This window comes from Adiantum capillus-veneris, chromosome 16 (genome assembly GCF_014529385.1).
Source record: "Adiantum capillus-veneris isolate H3 chromosome 16, ASM1452938v2, whole genome shotgun sequence".
In the NCBI taxonomy this organism is placed as follows: Eukaryota; Viridiplantae; Streptophyta; class Polypodiopsida; order Polypodiales; family Pteridaceae; genus Adiantum; species Adiantum capillus-veneris.
In genome coordinates this window covers 108,083,202-108,102,353 of record NC_140946.1, presented here as the reverse complement: position 1 = coordinate 108,102,353, position 19,152 = coordinate 108,083,202, and the positions used below count along the sequence as shown (strand labels likewise).

The 19,152-nt window shown below is 45.9% G+C and overlaps 1 protein-coding gene across 2 annotated transcripts in view; it reads left to right on the top strand.

Annotated features, from left to right (window-relative positions):
• LOC147439619 (RIBOSOMAL RNA PROCESSING 5) overlaps positions 1-19,152 on the top strand; it is a 227,635-nt gene that overhangs the window by 105,948 nt on the left and 102,535 nt on the right. For both annotated transcript variants that reach the window (XM_086485434.1, XM_086485433.1), the window contains exons 24-32: positions 5,453-5,524; positions 5,645-5,745; positions 5,825-5,981; positions 6,067-6,141; positions 6,338-6,485; positions 6,564-7,170; positions 7,274-7,334; positions 7,424-7,569; positions 7,662-7,848. In XM_086485434.1, coding sequence (XP_086341560.1) covers positions 5,453-5,524; positions 5,645-5,745; positions 5,825-5,981; positions 6,067-6,141; positions 6,338-6,485; positions 6,564-7,170; positions 7,274-7,334; positions 7,424-7,569; positions 7,662-7,848 — 1,554 coding nt within the window. The remainder of the gene's footprint in view (positions 1-5,452; positions 5,525-5,644; positions 5,746-5,824; positions 5,982-6,066; positions 6,142-6,337; positions 6,486-6,563; positions 7,171-7,273; positions 7,335-7,423; positions 7,570-7,661; positions 7,849-19,152) is intronic.

Below are 19,152 nucleotides of genomic sequence, written 5' to 3'. Positions count from 1 at the left end.
ACCTCCAAAATAGCCAGGGTGTACTGAAGGTGGTGGGAAGACCTGTTGCATAGCCTGTAGGTTGCTTCCCTGCCCATTAGAACCATCTATAGGCTGTTGAAAGGTGGCGGGCTGAACTGGTACAGCTTGAAAGACTGGCATATCAGCCACCTGTTCTTGCACCTTAGGCACAGGTTGTGGAGACTGCATGTTCTCCGTCAAGCGTACAGGTGTTTCCATTGGCTCTGTAGTATGAATCACCTGTGCTTGAGCCTTAACAAGCTTTTGAATATGATCCAGTGACCCAACTTGCTGAGACGGAAGAGGAGGTTGCAGAAAGGCTAAAAACCTTGGGTTCTGCATTACTTGTGTGAACATAGCCACAGGAGTAGCCAACTGGGTCCTGAATATATCATCATCCGTCTGTGGTGGTCTTGAAGACTCACCCACTTCATGTGTGTGTTGACCCTGTGAAGAGGAAACCTCTTCAGTCACATAATCTGGTCTGTCAGCCATAATTGCAATTTCCTGTGTCTGGTCTATGATCCCCTGTGTCTCCAAAGCCCAAACTGGCCAAGTCTCCCTTCTATCGGAAAAAGTGATTTAATCCCGTCGATGGAACCATGAAACCGGCCTGTTTAATCCAAAAAGGGCGGTAGACTTTAACTTAAACCTTATTTGCTTTCACCCATTTAATTTGTCGTCCACTTTACCTGTACTTTCAAGACACAACAAAGGGGAGAGGGATACAGGCTGCTAGATTGCACCTGTATGAGTAGACCGACACCAGATTGGCCCCTAACTTAGGCGCCCCTTTCGGTATTTCTTTATTCTTCAAAAGAGGGAATAAACGCTGTGGTTCCCTACAAGCTGCCCCGCACAAACTTGGCTGAATTTCAAGTATTCCGGCCCGATCTCGACAGCATAACTGTACTAGGACCCTTCACAGTCAGTATTCCCATGCATTGATTGACTTTCCCGATGCATACGGGCACTTTGCAAAACCTGGCGAGAATCTGCAGCACGCTGAATTCTCTGTTTTCAGCCCCGAAAATGCGCCAGATCACCTGTATAGCGGTCCCCTCGCGTCCCCGAACCTCCAGGGGGTATTAGGGACCGTTTAGGGCCAAAACCCTAAACCTGCAAAAATACACAGCAGGCTGTAATTTACTGTTTAGGGCTCCGTTTCGCGTGCCGGTCGCATCCGTAGCAGTTCCTCGAGCTCCCGCACCTGTAGGGCTACTTTCCCTTTGAATTGGACGAGATTTCTGGCGTGAAACCTCTCCAAATTCACCTGTACCTGTGGGGGGATTAGCCGCTAGCTATCCAGTACCTGTGCAAGACGCTCTTGCCTCGACAATCGCGCATGAACCAACACAACTGTACATTGGTCAATTGAAAAGCCCACCAGTGGGGCATAACATACTGCCATATGGGAGAGAGGGGGCAGTGCGTAGGGTGCAGGGCATCACTCCTGGCACCGCACTGTACATAGGAGGGAAAGCAAGCACTCCATAGCTCTTAACCTGTGACAGGAAACTTGAAAATGAGCTCACAGTTGAAAATCACGTTTTTGCCTTCTCTATAAGTAGTAAACTGGCCTCAGAGTGCCAAGTGTCACTCATTTGTGCATTTTCCTGCTTTAGACCCTTGGGTCTAAAAATATCTCACCTGCAGCCTCTGTTGACTTGGCCACAGAGTAACAAAATGATCCCCATGTCAAACTGCACGTAATGACGCGAAGACATTTTCAGGTCCCAAAATAGCAGTTCCCGAAATTTTGGGAGATGTTGCCATTGTATCTTTCTAGGTCATCTGACCCCCTTTGTACACTGCAGCCACACCCATATCTGAAATGTAGCCTCTGTAGCAAAGGATTCCACTTTGGCTAGTCAATGATCCCAGTTTGGCTAACCATAGTCCTTGTCCAACCTTAGTGCTCTCTTGCCCTCAGGCCTGGACTCCCTTTGGACAGTTCCACACTAGCTATGCAATGGAGGGCAGTTAGATTTCCCGAGGGGTGTTTCCAAAAAGTGAAGGTAAATAAATAATAAGAAAGAAATCAACAAAAAAGATAGATAGTAGTCACACGCTGGTGACGACAGCTGGAGGATGCGTACAATAATACGGTGGATTCGTGGATTGACAAAGCACCTTTTGAGATTGTTGAAGGCGGCAAGAAGGTTCCGCCCATTTTGCATACAAAGGACAAGATCTTTGAGGCAGATCGATATGTTGAGAACATGGATGAAATGTATAAGAAAATTAAAGTTGCCATGGAGAAGACTCGGGCAAAGAAGAAAAAGGCTGCTGATCGTCACCGTCGTGAATTGCTGTTATCACCTGGTGATTGGGTACTGTTAAGGTTCGAAAAGGCAAAGTTAAATAAAATGAAGGGCATGGGACGGCTACTTCCTAAGCTCAATATGCGTTACTATGGGCCTTTTCAATTGCTTGACAAGATCAACGATGTGGCTTTACAGATTGAAATTTCCTGATGCGTGGAAGATTGATAATGCGTTTCACGTGAGTCCTATAAGACCCTTCGTGGGTGATGTGCCAGAAGATATGCCAGATGAGGATCAATCGGAAGTTGAGGAACGTGATGAGATCCTGGTACCTTAGCAAGTTTTGGCACATAAGGATAGAAAAGTTGAAGGACGGGTTGCAAGACGCTATTTGGTGAAGTTCAAGAACTATCCGCCTATGGATGCAAAGTGGATGGAAGAGCATGAACTATCATAGTCACCAAATGTATTGCAGCTTTACCTTGAAGCCTTTGGATTACAACCTACTTATGTCTCAACCCAACGTGTGCAAAGGAGGGGTAATGATAGAGCTAGCACATCAAATGTACGTATGAATTCAATGTAATGGATGGAAATGACAAAAGTATCATTAAGTCATTTGTATCTATGTGTTACGACCTTTCTTGCGGATGCATGCGATGATAAAAGAGTGCTAACAACACAAAATCATCAGTGGCGTGTATTTATGGTATGCAATCGAGGACGTTTGCGATTTCAAGAGGGGGGTATGTCACGAGGACGTGGCAATTGCTAACCTTAGTTGTTGGTTTCTTTCCAATGATTCTTGTTTTATTTTTGACACCCTCTTTTTGAAGTTGCAAATGGTCGGACATTGTATGGCCTATGTGAACAGTAGTTTCACCTGCAGACGAGAAGTTGGTCGGCACTGGAATTCGTTTAGTAAGAGGATGTCTAGGCTCAGGGCAAGATCATGTAGGTCCCCCCCGTCACTCTTAGCAAGTTGGTGGATACTAGGAAGTGAACTCAATAAAGGCATAAAGTCAAGGTGGGGATCACCAACAGAAAGTATCCGACAGTTGGGCCACATTGCACTTTTGGATGCGGTCCCAATGAGGATAGATGGTCAGATGACCACTGGGAGCCCAACGGAAGCATCTTCTAAAAATTAGGGAACTGCTATTTTGCGCCGTGAAATTTGTTCGCGTCATTACCTTCGGTATGACCAGGGGAACACTTTACAACTCTGCTGCGAAGTCAACTGGGCAACCAGTCGGGAGATTTTTAGGCGGTAGCCCCGAAACCGGCAAATGCTTCTAAATGTGCCAAGTGGCACTTTTCTGTGTACTTGCCTCATGCAGAAAAATGGGCGCTGAATTTTTAGCTGGGAGAGGCCTCATTTTGCAATTGTCATAGGTTAAGAGCTATGGAGTGCTTTCTTTCCACTCTATGTACCGTGTGGTGCTAGGAGTGATGCCCTGCACACTACACACTGCTCTCTCTCTCCCCTACGTGCAGTTACGTGATGCCCCAGAAGAGGGATCTTCATTTGAATGATGCACAGTTGTGTGGTTTCATGCTTTTGTGCTGAGGCTTTTAGCTTGGAGAGGCCTCATTTTTCAATTGTCACAGGTTAAGAGCTATGGAGTGCTTTCTTTCCACTCTATGTATAGTGTGGTGCTAGGAGTGATGCCCTGCACACTACACACTGCTCTCTCCCCTACGTGCAATTATGTGATGCCCCACAAGAGGGATCTTCATTTGAATGATGCACAGCTGTGTGGTTTCATACTTTTGTGCTGAGGCAAGAGCCTCCTTGAGCAGTAACAGGGGTAGCTAACTGCTACTCCAAAGCAGGCACCGGTGAGGATCATACCCTCACCGTACAAGTGCGTTTTCAGTGCTGTGGGGCACTGGCAGAGGATAGTTCGGGGACTGTTTGGGGCTGAAAACAAGGCAAAAACCAGTAAATAGAGCGTGCTGATTTTTCTGTTTTTGGGCAGGAATCAAAGGGTTTATGCCAGTGGAAGTGAGTTCTAGCAGGGGACATCCTGGTAAATCCTGGGTATTTTGGAGGTGGATCCGTGTTTCAGAGCATGGCTGGTTAAGCACTTGGAAATTAGGAGTACATCCCAGGAACAATGTTTTGGGGTATGAAAGGCATGATGCCAAACTCCATGTATGGTAATATTGGCTTACAATCAGAGTTCCATTGTACTCGGGGCCATTTTGGGATGCGACATGGCAATTTTGGTATGGCTAGTTTCTCCAATCAGCATGCAAATAAGGCATCAGGAAGCAAGAATGCTAATGGCCAAGGTGCACAGATGATTCCTATGTTACAGAGACTTCCTATGGAAATCTGACGGTGTTGGACAAGCCCAAACCATACAAAGAAGGTGGTGCAATTATGAAGTTTGATACATTCAATGGTTTTGAAGACAAGACGAAGGCTCTTACTTTTCTCCAACAGTTTGATAATGCTTATGCGGAGCGGAATTTTATTGAGGCTTCGAAGGTCCACAAAGCTACCACTTTCTTGAAAGGAAATGCTCGTTCATGGTGGACGACATTTTTGATTCAAGGACAGGTACCCGCCACATGGGTTTACTTCAAACAAATGTTTGCATTGGCATGGCTGCCAATGAGTTTGAATTTCCAAACAGCAGCCAGTCACCTTTGAGCATTATTATTCATCACCGAAAAGGGACAAAAAGCTTGAAAGAAAATGTTTGAAGTGCTCAATATTGGCCGTATATGAATGTATTGAACATCTCATCCTTTGTATGTACTATGGATCAACCCTTGGAGCTTTGTGAGTGGTGACCTGATGGAGTCACATATATAAGGAATTCTAATGTGGGGTTAATCCTATCAAGGTGCTCTACACTTACACAAATGTAATGTGGTTAACCTTGAGCTTGCTCACCATTTTTAAGCAGAGAAACTGACTGATTGACTTTGAGTTGGGTTGACCGAAGCTGGTGAAGATTGATTGGTTGTAGACAGCAAAGGTCCTATAAAACCCTGCGTGCAGGGGCAGGTCTGCTGGAAGTTTTAAGGGCAGCCAAGGTTCAGAAATTCTTGTTCAGACAATCTTTGTGCTGGGTCATGTATAAAATTGTTGTTGATATTTGCTGAAAATTTTTCAGGAGAATGTTATGCCCTGCCTTTTGTGTAATTTGAAGTGGTTTACTTTCAAACAGAGAGCTCGTGCAGTTATGGAGACTGAACAGAAGGCATGGGCGATAATTGAACTGATCAAGGATGAGTATTTGGTCAGTGTCTTGGAGAGAATGTTTATTTACTCGTAATGAATTTAATGGCTTGGGAGTTTGGATGTGTACGCTGACTTTAATTTTATAGCTCAAATTGTAGTTTTATTCTTCGTTCTGCAGGTCTGCTCCTTACCGGATTTTGATAATGCCATAGCTTTTGCCGCAGCACATGATTACAACCTTAAGGTGGATCCTCATGAAAAATACACACTTGGCCAAAGGTAGTCATAAGATAGTAATAGAAAAAATATGGCGGTTTTGTTTTGAGTTCATTGGTTGTTAAAAATTTCATCTGGACAGAGTGGAGGTGTCTATTGGATCTCTACCCGCGGAAGGTTCTGAAGTTGGGAGATTGCTTTTGCTACTTACGAGCTTAAGCGATCCAACGGGAAATTCTCCTATGAAGCGTATGAGAAGACTTCCAAAGCTTGTGTCTCAAACTCTTGTTGAAGGAGAGGTATGTTTCGTTAAAAAAAAAACAGAGTGGTCCTTCATTAGTCTTACTTGGTGCAGGAATAAAAAATGCTTGTTAATACTGCTAGGTGTTGTCCGTTGGACTTTTGGGAATGAAAGTAAGGGTTGGCAAGAACTCAGTGGGCAAAGTGCATGTAACTCAAGTAAGTTGTGGTGTAGCATTATCATGAGTATTTTGACTTAGTGCCGGTTAAAGATGGCGAACCAAAGTGAAGCATATCAAAGATCGTCAACAGTAGAGCGCTGTACTCTCTGTTTGCATTTTGCAATGTAGTGTAAGCAACTTGTGGGATGTTTAGCTTATGTCCTATATGCTGCATATTTTCCTTTGGATGTCAGGTGACAGATGACTTTGAAGGAGAGAATCCCTTGTCTCACTATTCCGTTGGACAATCAATTACTGCCAAGATTCTGGGGCGATCAAAGCAGAATGATGATGGAAGGTTGACCAAATGCTTTGATCTGACATTGAAACCATCTGAGCTAGGTGCTTATTTGGTTATGCTGATTCTGTTCAACCTTTTTTTAGAAAACATTGTTGAGCAGCTTTGTCGCTTTTTTGCAGGTGGCAAGAGTGAGGACTCGAGCAGCTTTAATACACTTTCATTATCTGATTTGCAAGTGGGACAGGTTGTAACAGCTCATGTCAAAGAGGTCGAAGATGATTGGGCATGGCTGTTAATATCTCCTAGTATTATGGGCCGGTTGTTTATGTTGGATTCCTCCACGGACCCTATTCAACTTGGGCGGTTCAAGGCGCACTACAAGGTAGGACAGCCGGTAAGGTGTAGAATCGCGAAGGTAGATCCTGAAAACGGAAAGCTGGACTTCTCTCTTCGTGGTTTGGATCCTGATTCGAAATATCAAGAAGGGCATGAAGTAAACATAAACGAAGTATTTGGAGGAAGGGTGTCCAAAATCTTGCCTGGAGTGGATGGCCTTAGTGTACAGATTGGTTGTCACCTTTTTGGAAGAGTTCATATCACACAGTTAGCTGACGCTTGGAAGGACAACCCGACAATGGATTTCAAGGTCGGCCAGTTTGTGAGATGCATCATACTAGATGTAAGCAGAAGCAAAGATGGAGTCATCAATCAGATCGATTTATCTCTGAGGCAATCCCTTATCAATGCTTTAGGGGACAAAGGGGTAGCTAGTGAGACGAATACAAGGTCTTGCTTGCTCTTCTTCTTATAAGGCATCATTTAGGATGGTTCTGTTGTTTTTAGCTCATCGTTAGTGTTGTAAATTTTATTTTGTGCTTTCAATTTGCAGGTTGTTACCAGACCCTATTGTTGAAAAAATTGAAGATCTTAGAGTGGGTATGGAAGTGCAGGTCTGGTCTCAAGCTCCAAGAAATCATCTCGCATCTTTCATTGAAGCACAAGGCTGTGTGTACTTATTCAATTTTCTTGGCTGCTTTAGGGTTTTGTTAAAAGCGTTATCAAGAAAGGCTGCTTTGTGACATTGTCCCGCCATCTCGATGCAAGAATAAAACTGTCAAATCTGGCCGAAAACTTTATTGATGATCCTGGTAGCCTGTTTCCTGTGGGTAAACTTGTTAAAGGAAGGTAGTTGACTGGACCTTCATGCATGAAATAGGTTCTTTTGTATCACATGTTTATTACAAACAAAATTAAGTTGCTGTTGTGGTTTTAAACAGGATTATATCCTTGGAGCCTCTTTCAGGTTTTGTTGAAATGTCGCTAAGGAGGTCTTTGTCAAAGGATGAATTGAATGACTCCAAGATGCTGACATTGAAGGAAGTACATGTTGGCGATGTGGTGACTGGTGTTGTGGCACGCATCGAGAGTTATGGCATATTTGTTTCAATAAGCAACAGTAAAACTGTAAGATCAAGGCACTTTACATCTTAACTTAGAATGGTCTACTGACAAGGCAGCTTGTTACCCCTCTTGAAAGTGTTGTTCATTTTCTGCATTTGCTCCACTGGAGTAAGGGTTTTCGTAACGTTTTCCAAAAGAAACTGCTAGAAATTTAAGTTTAGGAGCTTAATGGGGTTTCTAATTTAGTTAAGTGGGCAATTCAAAAAGGGGCCAGACCTGAACATCATGAAGTCTACCAGGGCTGGATATTTTTTCAGAAGTATGCTTCTGCTTGATATCAACACTATATTGAAGACGATGGAGAAGGTTTGGCCAAGCTGAATAGACAGCCATGAAGAGAACAGCTTATTGATAGACGGAGAAAAAAGCCTGCAAAATATAAGAGACGATGAATGTTATGAAGTGTATGAATTATGACTACTTGGAGTACATCGTGTGTGACTAGGTGTGTGCATGGTTTTTAAATGCAGGTCCTCTATCTTGTAGTTGTTCTCAGCGAGTTATTGATTGATTCGGAACTTCCTTTCTGGGGATCAGACAGCACTCGTGACACTTGGGCTAGAGTGTGATGGTTCACAGAGATTCTCCCTTGTGCAGAGGGTGGTTTGAGTATCATTGATCCTTAGTTGAAGAGCTGTGGACTTCTTACCGAGCTCATTGTCAGGGAACTTTTCCCAGGCAATGAACCTTGGAAGATGTTACTTCAGTCTACGCTGTTACAGTCACTCCTACCCATGGTGTTAGAAACATGCACACATGGACTGCAGGGATACGGTTTTTGTTTACGGATGCCCCTCTACAGCGAGATCCTCTATCTGGAGAGAGTTCTCAGAAGCTAGGGCAGCGACTTCACATTGATTGGGCTATTTGCAATGCCGGTCCAGGGAGCTCAATGCACACTTAGTGTCATGATAGATTGTTGCTGGCAGATATCTTGGTAGAGAGGTATGATATCCGTAGAGGGATTTGGCCCAAGATTCTTGAGATTGATTCTGCCATTTGTGTGCGGAGGAGTCCGGCTCTCTAGCAATGATGAACAATAAGAACTGATACTTGACAAGAAAGGTCGTGCCAGCCCAATCAAAGTAGCTCTACCAACCTTGATGCTGTGGCAGCGTTGAATCTCCTCTCATAACCTTGTCCCACAGGTCTGATTAATTTTACATTGATGAGAAATGGTCCGTTCTTTGTGGCCTTGCTTCGCAGCAGATGAGTTGTGGAATAGTCTACTTCTAGCATCTCCAGCAGGGTTCTATTGTACTCAACTTCATAGAGATGAAAATTCCCCCCCCCGCCCCCCCCCCCCCCCCCCCCCCCCCCCCCCCCCCCCCAAAAAAAAAAAAAAAAAAAAAACACCGGAGATGAAATGTTATATTAATGTCTTCAAAAGGCCAAAATGACCTATGAGGCCAATCTGTTACAAAATGGTGAATCTAATACCATCTCTGGGTACAAAAGAACTAGAACAAAGATACTACTACTAGAATCCATCCTCATCTGCACTCTGGATGTCGAGAGAGTATGGCTCGAATCCTCTGCTGTAGTCTCCGTTGATGCTGTGTAGCCCCTATCCTCAATCGTGGCCGTCTGGATCTCCGTAGCTCCAGTGCTCGGTCGATGAGAGTGCCGGTAGTGGTCGACTAAGCGTGGACCGAGCTCTTCAGTGATGGCTGCTCCTCTGGCTGTCCCATATCTAGTGAAACAAAATCTGTAATCTGTCTCTGGGACTCTCTCTCTCTATCTCTCCCCAATAAAGTGTCTCTATATCTGTGTAACTTAAGTAGATATAGCCCAAGACATCTCTGATCCTCATAACTCATGACCCTAGAGAAAGGACCGAAACCCTCTCTGAATAAGCAGTAGAAAAAGCCCGGTATCTCATAGTACACTGTGCAATGACATATGTAATGTAGCTCTGTCTCTGGCTCTAACTGGCATAAGCGGCATATCCTGTTGTCTGATGGTATCCCTCTGAATCTACCAGTCGCAATCTCCAGCGGATGTGAGGATGTGCGAAACTGACCAATGGCACACTGCAAACCATGAGACATATGTGTGTCCATGTAGCTGGGTCGAATGACAAACTCATGTCCTGTGAGGTGGAGAAGATGCTCTCTATAGAAAGCCATCTTCATGCCCAACTCTTGTGGCGGCTCTATCCATGTCCTCCTGGTATCGCTGGATCAGGTCCTGACGAATGAGTAGTAATCTCCACCCGTGTAAGAGACATCGAGGGTGCCTGAAGAGAGTACTGGAAAGGGGGCAGCCTGTCCATGGTGAAGCCATGCCTCTGAAACCATGATGTCATCTGTGCATAGCAGCATGAAGTATTCCCCTGAAGAGCTAACTGTCTGGAAGACACAAGGGCCAGTCTAGCATATCTTTCTCTAGTAGTATCCCATAAGTTGTTCACAAAGGAGACTGATCTGGTACGTGCCTCAATCTCCATAGGAGGGGCAGCTAGCTGTGCTCGAATAATAGTGTGGGGTACGGAGGCCTTGGCTCTGATCAGTCAAGAGATCATAGATACCAAGGGCTTCTCCATACGTCTCGTGGCCTATAGAAGGTTCCCATATCTGCACCTCATACAACATAGCTGAGGAGGCTATTAAAGTATCAAAGAGCCATAACTTTGTCCAAGGTTCCTGGAACTGAACTTGCGATCACATCCTTTCCAAGACTCCCAAGGCCGCAAAAGCTCTAGTGAGTCTAGTCTCTGTTGCTCTCCCCAAAGAAAACCTTGGCCCAGTAAAGACAACCCCAAGGTAAGTGTATGCATTTGTATACTCTACAATTAGCTTACCATATGTGAAAGTCGGTGCTGATCTCCCGGTCCAGTGTGGTGTGGTGTTAAACACCATAACCTTGGTTTTACCAAGGTTTACAGACAATCCACTATCCTCTGCAAATCTGTGTAATGCATCCAAGTGTTGCTGCATACCCTTTGGTGAGACAGAGATCAACACAATATCATCAGCATATAACAACAATGGGATCTACGTCCCTTCCAATTGGGCACCTCTATTACCCTCTCTGTCAATGTAATCAGACACCTCATCAACATACATACCAAATTGAGTAGGAGACAATGGGCAACCCTATTTCACCCCAATGGTGGAGGGAACTAAATCAGATATCCCCTCCGGAGTGCGTACATGTCCCATCACTGATCCGTATAGAGCGATAATCCCCCAAATCAACACTATGGGCACCCTCATGTCCTGCAATCTGCGCATCAATCGAGCTCCCGGTACCATGTCAAATGCTTTGCGGAAATTTACAAAGTTACAATAAATCTGTCTCCCATGTGAGCTGCCCTCCTCAATGATGGCTCTGAGTGTCAGAATATGATCAAGAGTGAAAAAACCCCGCCTAAAACCGGCGTGGCCCTTTGCTCGTACACCCTCACCCTCTGCCCAATTACTCAAGTGCTGCTCAAGAATGGATGCATACAACCATGCCAATGTGTGCCCAACCATAATAGTGCGGTAATTTCCAGGCTCTGTAGGATCACCTGCTTTGAGGATAGACAGAATAGTAGACAACCTCCAAGTCTCAGGTAACCCCTCACACATGGCACGATTGAACAACACTGCAAGAACCTCTATTGGCATATCCCTAGCATGTGTAAAGTGCTTTGCTTCTAGACGATCATGATCATATGCCCTCCCGGTCCTCATCTTGCCAATGACTCTCTTTACCATCTTAGTGGTAAAGAAGGTGCTCGTAGGTGGGCATGGCTTTGTAGGATTTGGAAGGGGGTCCTGTCCTGGAACCGTATATAACAATGAGGGGTTGGCCCTACACATCATGAGAAGTAATCACTGGGGAAGAGGAGTGCTCATGAAAGAATCGCCACGCCTCTCATGAGTCTCTACTCAAGAATAGCTGATACAAGTCTCGCTCCATCTGGGCCAAGTAAGCTCGTTTCTTCCGTCGCACAAGGCGCCGGGAAGCAATCGAGATTGTGTGTAAGTGATGACTCCTGAATGAAGATCCTTCTGAAGCTAGGCTCTGATCTCTCTGTACTCCTCATGATACTAACTATTCTGGGGCATGCTCCTAAAAGATCGCCTCTGACCCGGCTGAGTGTGTGGGTATGGCTCTGATGCTGCACCATGCAATGTCTAAGTCAGTAAAGTGGTGCACTCCTCCAGTGAGAGGCGAGGACCAGCTGTGCATAGATGGCTATAGATCTCCTCTGTATAAATCGACTCAGTCTTTGGTGTAAATGTATAACGGGTATGTGACTTGCCTCGTGATGTCTGGGCTGTCCTATACTGAAAGGAAACAAACAATGTGAAAAGTGCACGATCCACTCCTACGCCCACTAGTCGCAGTATGAAATCTTGAATACAAGGAATAAAGCTCGGCTGTGCCTTAACATAGTCCACTTTACAGGCCCCATGTCTGTGTGGAAAGCATGTGAAACCGGCTGCTCTAGGAAATCGCTGTAAGCCATTAAATATGGCTAACCCATGTGTAGTCGTCATCTCCCTGAGGTATCTCCCATACTCCGTCTGCTGTTTGTCATGTGAGCATCTATCAAGCCCGAACTCTGCCACATGCAGCTCTCAAAGCATCTCATCTGAAGTGTTGTAGAAGACTGTCTGAGATCTGCCGTTCAGGCGTTGAAGTCCCCTAGGAGGATGATATCACCATCCCTAGAAAACTCCCATATATCATCCTCTAGTACAGAGAAAGGCGACCGTCTTCTAGATGCAGCATATAATGATGTACTGGGGGGAAGTAACATATGGCAATGTATAGAAATCGGCATGTGTCAGCTCTCGGGCTCACCCACATGTATCTAGCATGATCATCTCTCCGTACAATATGTAGTAGTGGCTGTAACTCCTTCCTAAATAGCACAGCTACTCCTCCTAAATCTCTACTCCTTGCTCAGATCTTGCAACTGTTCTGTGGGCCGTCTCCCACTTGTATCCCACCACATGTGGCATAAGCTGTCCAGGGGCCTGACGAGTCTCTGAGAAGAAAACAATGTCCCTGTTTCTGAAACTCTCTTGAAAGGCACCAATGTCCAACCTCATAGATCCATTATAATTCCAAGTAGCCATCTTCAGTGTGGTCCCATAGGTCTCACACCGTCATGTAGAGCGCCGCTCTACAATCACCACCCGACCATCTTTGTAAAAGGCCAACTTTCCCTGCTCCCTTGGCGCCGTAATCTTTGGCATTACCTCTCTCATATGCGCAAGCTGTGAGAGAGTGAGATCATCATCGAGGAAAATACCTCTCTTCTTGAGAGTAGGCCTGTTTCTCAAGAATTCTTTCTTCTTTTCCAAGGAGGGGAAGTGTAGTATGAGAGCTCTCCCTTTTGAAGATTCTCCTGGGCCATCACTCTTCTTGACCACTCTCCATGCCTTTGTGTGTGAAGTCTTGCCCACCCACATCATGGATGTGAGGATTGTGACCTCTGTTTCGACATTGTTTATGTAGTTGAGGCCGGTTACCCTCACATGTAGAGCCCGCATCCTCCTTTGTTCCTCTTCGAGGGTCATGTTAATAAGAGTGGGTGTACAAGGAGCTTACTTACCTTTCCCTTTCTTGGCAACCTCAATCCATTTTTCGGCCTCCTCTACTTTCTTTTGTGTTGCGGAGATGACCGCGGTCCATGACTTCTTCTCCTCACCTTCCTTGATAACCCATAGTTCTTCTCTCATGGTATTCAATTCTTCCATCATGGATGGTTGAATTTCGCCTTCTTTGAGCCGCCCACTTTTTGCTTGTAGATTTCGGATGATGGAATCTTGGATGACCACTTTCTCCTCGAGCAAAGCGATCCTCCTGTACATACCATCTCTTTCTTCGGTCCATCTTTGAAGAATAGTGCTCCTCTCCTTCCTCCACTCTTTCTTTTCGTTTCTTCATTCCCTCTTTTCCTTCTCTATTGCTGATATCCTCTTCCCTGTCCGCATGAAAGAGGCTTTGTGGGCGGCCGTCGAGGGATGCGTCTTCTTACACGTGGGGGAAGCCGTTGGCACTTCTCTGATGCTTCCCATGAGAGAGAGAGAGAAAGAAAGAAAGAAAGCTTTATTAACGTCTTCGAAAGGCCGAACTCGACCTATGAGACAATATCATATACATGTGTTGATGCTCTAGGCATCGGAAAATAAAAAAAATGTACAAATTGAAATGAGCCTAAACTATGCAAAAGGGTGTGGTAGGGTGGTGCATGTGGTGTACAATGTATAGTTGTTGGGGTTAAGGCCTATGTGCCTTGACCGGTCGCCTAGGTCATGGGCGCCCGCCCACTATTACCCTATACTTATAGTGAGTATACTGTATAGGGGGAGTTGCCACTTCACAGTCTCCCCACCCACATCGTGTGTGTGTCTCCTTCTCTCTCTCACTCTCTGTCTGTGGTGCTCCCCGATCCCCTTCAATTTGTATCAGAGCGTAGGTGCGGAGGGAGCGCGTGTGTGCACAGTCACGATGACAGCGGAGAGCCAGTTTCATTCCCGAAATCGCTTCTGCGCACGTGCGCACTTTCAAGAGTGCAAACAGGGTTTTGACTTCGGCATCGGCAAATTCAGCTTTCCGAGAGCGTTTCCGCGAGGATGTTTTACCCCCCTTTCGAAGCCATTCGAGCCATCAAAAACTCATTTCGAGCTACGGTTGAGGAGCTGCATTTTTCAGCCCTCTTGGCAGTTTATGCTGCGTTTTTGGGTCGAAACGGAGGTTTTTTGGCATAGCTTTCACACCCGGACTCAGATACATGTGATCCAGGAGTCTACCTTGGGGTTTTGGCACGCTTTGGACGCGCTCGTCATATCAGAATTTTAAAATTTTGAACGCTGAGTTTTCTGCAACAGCAGTTATTTATTGTGTGTCGAGGATTCCACACATGGTTTGCTCTCAAATGTGAGAGTGATATTTGCTACAAGTTTCCTCACAGGTGGGAGGATACCATGTATGCCTTATGTGGTTTGATACTCAGGGAGACTAATGTGATTGCATTTTGAGCTCGGCAATGTATGTCTTGAGCATGTTTTTTGGCAGTCATAGATAGAGCAGATATTTGTGTACTAGATTTGCAGGTGTTTGCAATGATGTATGCAAAGTGTGGAGATTGGTGCATGCATTTGGCGTGCGGTTTGATGTGCTTTGGTTGCTCATGGTTTTGAGCGTGCAGTCAGTTTGGTTACTGGTTTTGTGGCCGTTGTACTGACAAAACTCTGGCAAAATTTTCTCAGGAGTTTTATGCGTATCATTTATGCGATCTAGGTAGAGATTGCGGATTTCACTCGGCATTTGCGTGCGGTGTTATCTGCAGGTGGGAGATTTGTGCGTGTGTATGCATCGATACCGCATAGTGTGGGCTTGGTGATTAGCTCACAGATTGCAGTGTGATACTAGAGCATGCGACGCTTGTATTGACATTGTGGGAGCTCTATTTTGGAGTGTGTTTCACAGGTTTTACATTGTGTTTTTGGCTATATTTGTAGACAGTTTCCAGGAGTTGTTGGTGAGGTGGTTTTGCTTTCTAGTTTGCTACATTGTGCTCATGGCAGAGACAGGTGATCGCTCAGATTATGATCTCTCCGAAATGGGCATGTTTGATGGGTCAGAATTTGCAGCATAGAGAGTGTATGCTTGATGCATTGACACAGCGAGGGTTGCATCGACCATTGAGCGGTGATGCAGGTAGACCTTCAAACATGTCTGATGATCAGTGGCAGGAGCTAGAGGAGATGTCACTATCTACACTCTCTTTGCATCTTGCGGAATCTGTATATGCTCTTGTTATGTATGAGACTACTTCGAGAGCACTTTGGCGTAGATTACATGATATGTATGATAGATCTGAGTCATCACGGACTCGTGTGAGACATGTACATTCACGAGCACGCCGACAGGTGACATGTTGGTATTGTGGTCATTCTGGACACGTTAGACGGCGCTGTTTTCGTCGTATGCGACATCGTACGAGACATGGCAGTCTCAGAGATGTATATAGTGATGCCATGGACTCAGTTGCTTTGACAGTTGAGGCAGATGTAGTGTCGGAGTATACTAGTGACGGGGATGTCACTTTTACCTCGAGCTATGCACGAGATGCTATACATGTGGATAGTGCACTCCCTTCGCAGTGGTTGCTAGACGCAGATGCTATGTTTCATGTCACGCCGCATCGTGATGGTTTTGTAGCTATTCTAGCGGGGTGCTTGGCAGTGTACGTTTGACCAATGGATCGGTGCATGCGATAGCAGGTGCAGGAGATGTGAGACTGTCATTACCGAGTGGTGCTTCTTACTTGTTACGACATGTACGCTATGTACGAGATTTGACAGTGAGTTTGATCTCGATTGGTCAGCATAGAGATTGTGGATGTCAAATTTCGCTACGAGAGCGAGATTTTGTGATGCATTTGGGTTCGCTAGTGATTGCGAGAGGTGCTAGGAGTGGTACAGGTTACCCATTGCATGTGGATCACGGGAGAGACGGTGTTGTCTCTGTGATCATGCAGCCAGGTAGAGAGCGAGAGAGCAGGCGAGTCTCTTTTGCTTGTGGGTTGCAGGATGCTTTGCATGGAGTGCAGAGCAGTGACCTTGTTCTGCAGGTTGCATCTACGGATGCACAGGTAGAGCGGGATAGCTCTAGTGAGTCACAGCAGGATGAGTCATCAGAGGTGATGACAGAGATGACTCACATGGATGCTGAGATGTCGGCTATTGTGGAGTCATTTCTTGATATGCTTATGCCAGAGCTTGATGCAGATTCAGGACAGATGGATACTCTTGGTACACATGTGATCTGTGGTGGGCACGAGGAGTCACTCCAGAGCTCGGAGTCAGAGTGCCATGGTCTCTATGATAGGGCACAGGATTGCCATGAGTTGAGTTCTGAGTTGGAGGTGGCAGAGGTTGCCAGGGTTGCATCAACGTTCGGTGTCCTCATCTACGAGATGCTGATCACGAGGCCCGACATAGCAGCTGTAGTGGGAGCGTTTGCAGCAGGGTTGATTAGTTGTTTGATGACTGATCTCGGCATAGAGCATAGGGGAGGTTTGCAGGTATTTGACCGATACTTGAGGAGTGCATGAGCTCTTGTAGACTCTTTGTAGAGCTTGGAGCTAGCTCTGTGTGGCTTCCGTAGCGGGATGTTTGTCTATCAGTAGAGCCGGATGCACTAGCTCATCGAAAGTCAGTGGGCATAGGTTGAGAGAATCTCTCACCTTCTATTAGTTGTACACTAGTAGATCTTGCTTAAAGGCACATTGGCCTTTAAGTGGGAGGTTGTTGGGGTTAAGGCCTATGTGCCTCGACTGGTCGCCCAGGTTATGGGCGCCCGCCCACTATTACCCTATACTTATAGTGAGTATACTGTATAGGGGGAGCTGTCACTTCACAGTCTCCCCACCCACATCGTGTGTGTGTCTCCCTCTCTCTCTCTCTGTTTGTGGTGCTCCCCGATCCCCTTCAATAGCGTGGGTCCTCGTGTCGAGGTGTGCTCACGCATCATCAGGCTCAACTAGGGGCTGCAAGGTGATACAACCATGAGATGATAGGGAGGGTATGTAAAAACAAGCAACATATGTAGGGTAGAGAATGTGGTACATCGGTGATGGCCTGCTTAGGTATCTCTGGAATGCGGGTTCCCCTGGTGCTGGTACATGACTCTGCTCTAGATACTGATGGTGTAGAGCTAGTATCCTCGAGATCTCCCTCTGGTGATACCCATGTGTCCTGTATCCTGGGAGCCTCGGTCTCCGACGTGCCCTTTGAGACTCTGCCTACTGAAGGGTAAGCCCTCTGCTCTGTGTAGGTAGTGTGGGGGGGTCTTGCCCTGCTCGTTGGAAAAACTGTGTGATGGTAGTTTGTGTCCTGTTATCCTGACTCTGGCGTGGCTGTAACAACTGCTCTCGAACCTCTAAAGCCGCAACCAGGAATTGGCCAAACCTCCTTTGCTCTCGGCCTATCATATGCTGTTGTAATGAGTCTCCAATGCCATATCTCTCTCTCAGCTCTGTATATGCTGGGCATCTCATGACAAAATGCTCCTCACTCTCCACCTCTGTTTGGCAGATCCGGTATGTACGCTCCTCTCGTGGTATGCCTCTAGCTCTGCCACTCTCAATCTCTAGCTGATGTGATGACACTTGTAGCTGGCCAATGTTGACCCGAAGTCGGTGTGGCATGTAATGTTGCATGTATAATGGAATCTCAATGAATCCTTGCTTTGAAAACCTCAAAAAATGCTCATAGTAATATAGCATTTTAGGAGGTAGGGTGTCTGTGGGCCCGCGCCATGTCCTCTGAATATATGTATGTTGGGTTAAAGGCCCGGCTGCCCGGCTGCCCGTTGTTCAGCCGCCCATGTATAGCCATTCTTTTACTCATTCATAATAACTATACTCACAACTACACATTGTAGTGTGAGTACCGCCCCGCCACACACTGTGTCTATCTCCTTCTTCGTGCTGGCTCTCTGTGTGTGCGCTCTCCGATCCCAACAAGTGGTATCAGAGCTTCGTAGTGAGAGTATTGAGAGCTTCATCATCATTGTTGAGTGTGCTGAAAATTGCTGCTGTTTCATTGCCGTTTTTTTCGGTCTCGCGCACGCGCGCATTTCTTAAGAGCACAAGGTTTTTTTGAGCATGGCATTGGAAGGTTCAGCACTCCGCGTGTATTTTCAGGAAGTGTCGTGGGGTTTAACCCCCCTTTCGGAGCCATTCGTGCCATCAAAAATCCCATCCGAGCTACAGACTAGGAGCTGCGTTTTTCAGCTCTCTTTGGTAGTTTTCTGCTGCCAGAGCTTCCATAGCTATTACAGGTGCCATTGTTGCAGTGTCTTCCACTTACATGAGCCCACAACTCATTTGAGAGTGTGTAGCCTCTTCTTGGAGTGGCCTCATACACACAGATAGAGTGGGAGTTTGGCTGCACTGTCTTCTTCGACTACAGGTACAGGTGCAGGTACAGGTACAGGTTACAGGGAGCTTTGGATACAGGTTTCTTCTGTGGTTACAAAACATGTATTTTGACTTGGTACTTTTTTGGGCAGTCTGTTTATGCTTGTTCTTGAGCTACAGGTTTACATCATCTATGTATGTTGATGGATGTGGATATGGCAGTTTGACAGACACTCTTTATGCATGATATTGTGGAGATTTGGTTCACTTATACATAGAGCGGGTTTGCTCTTGCTTGCAGTGTTGCGGTTTGAGTACGGACAGGTACTTGGTTGACAATAGAGATTGGACTTTGTTGAGCTTGTGCATTGGTTATATGCTCACTTGGATCCATTTATGCTCACGGATTTGTGTAAGCTTGGTCAGCTTAT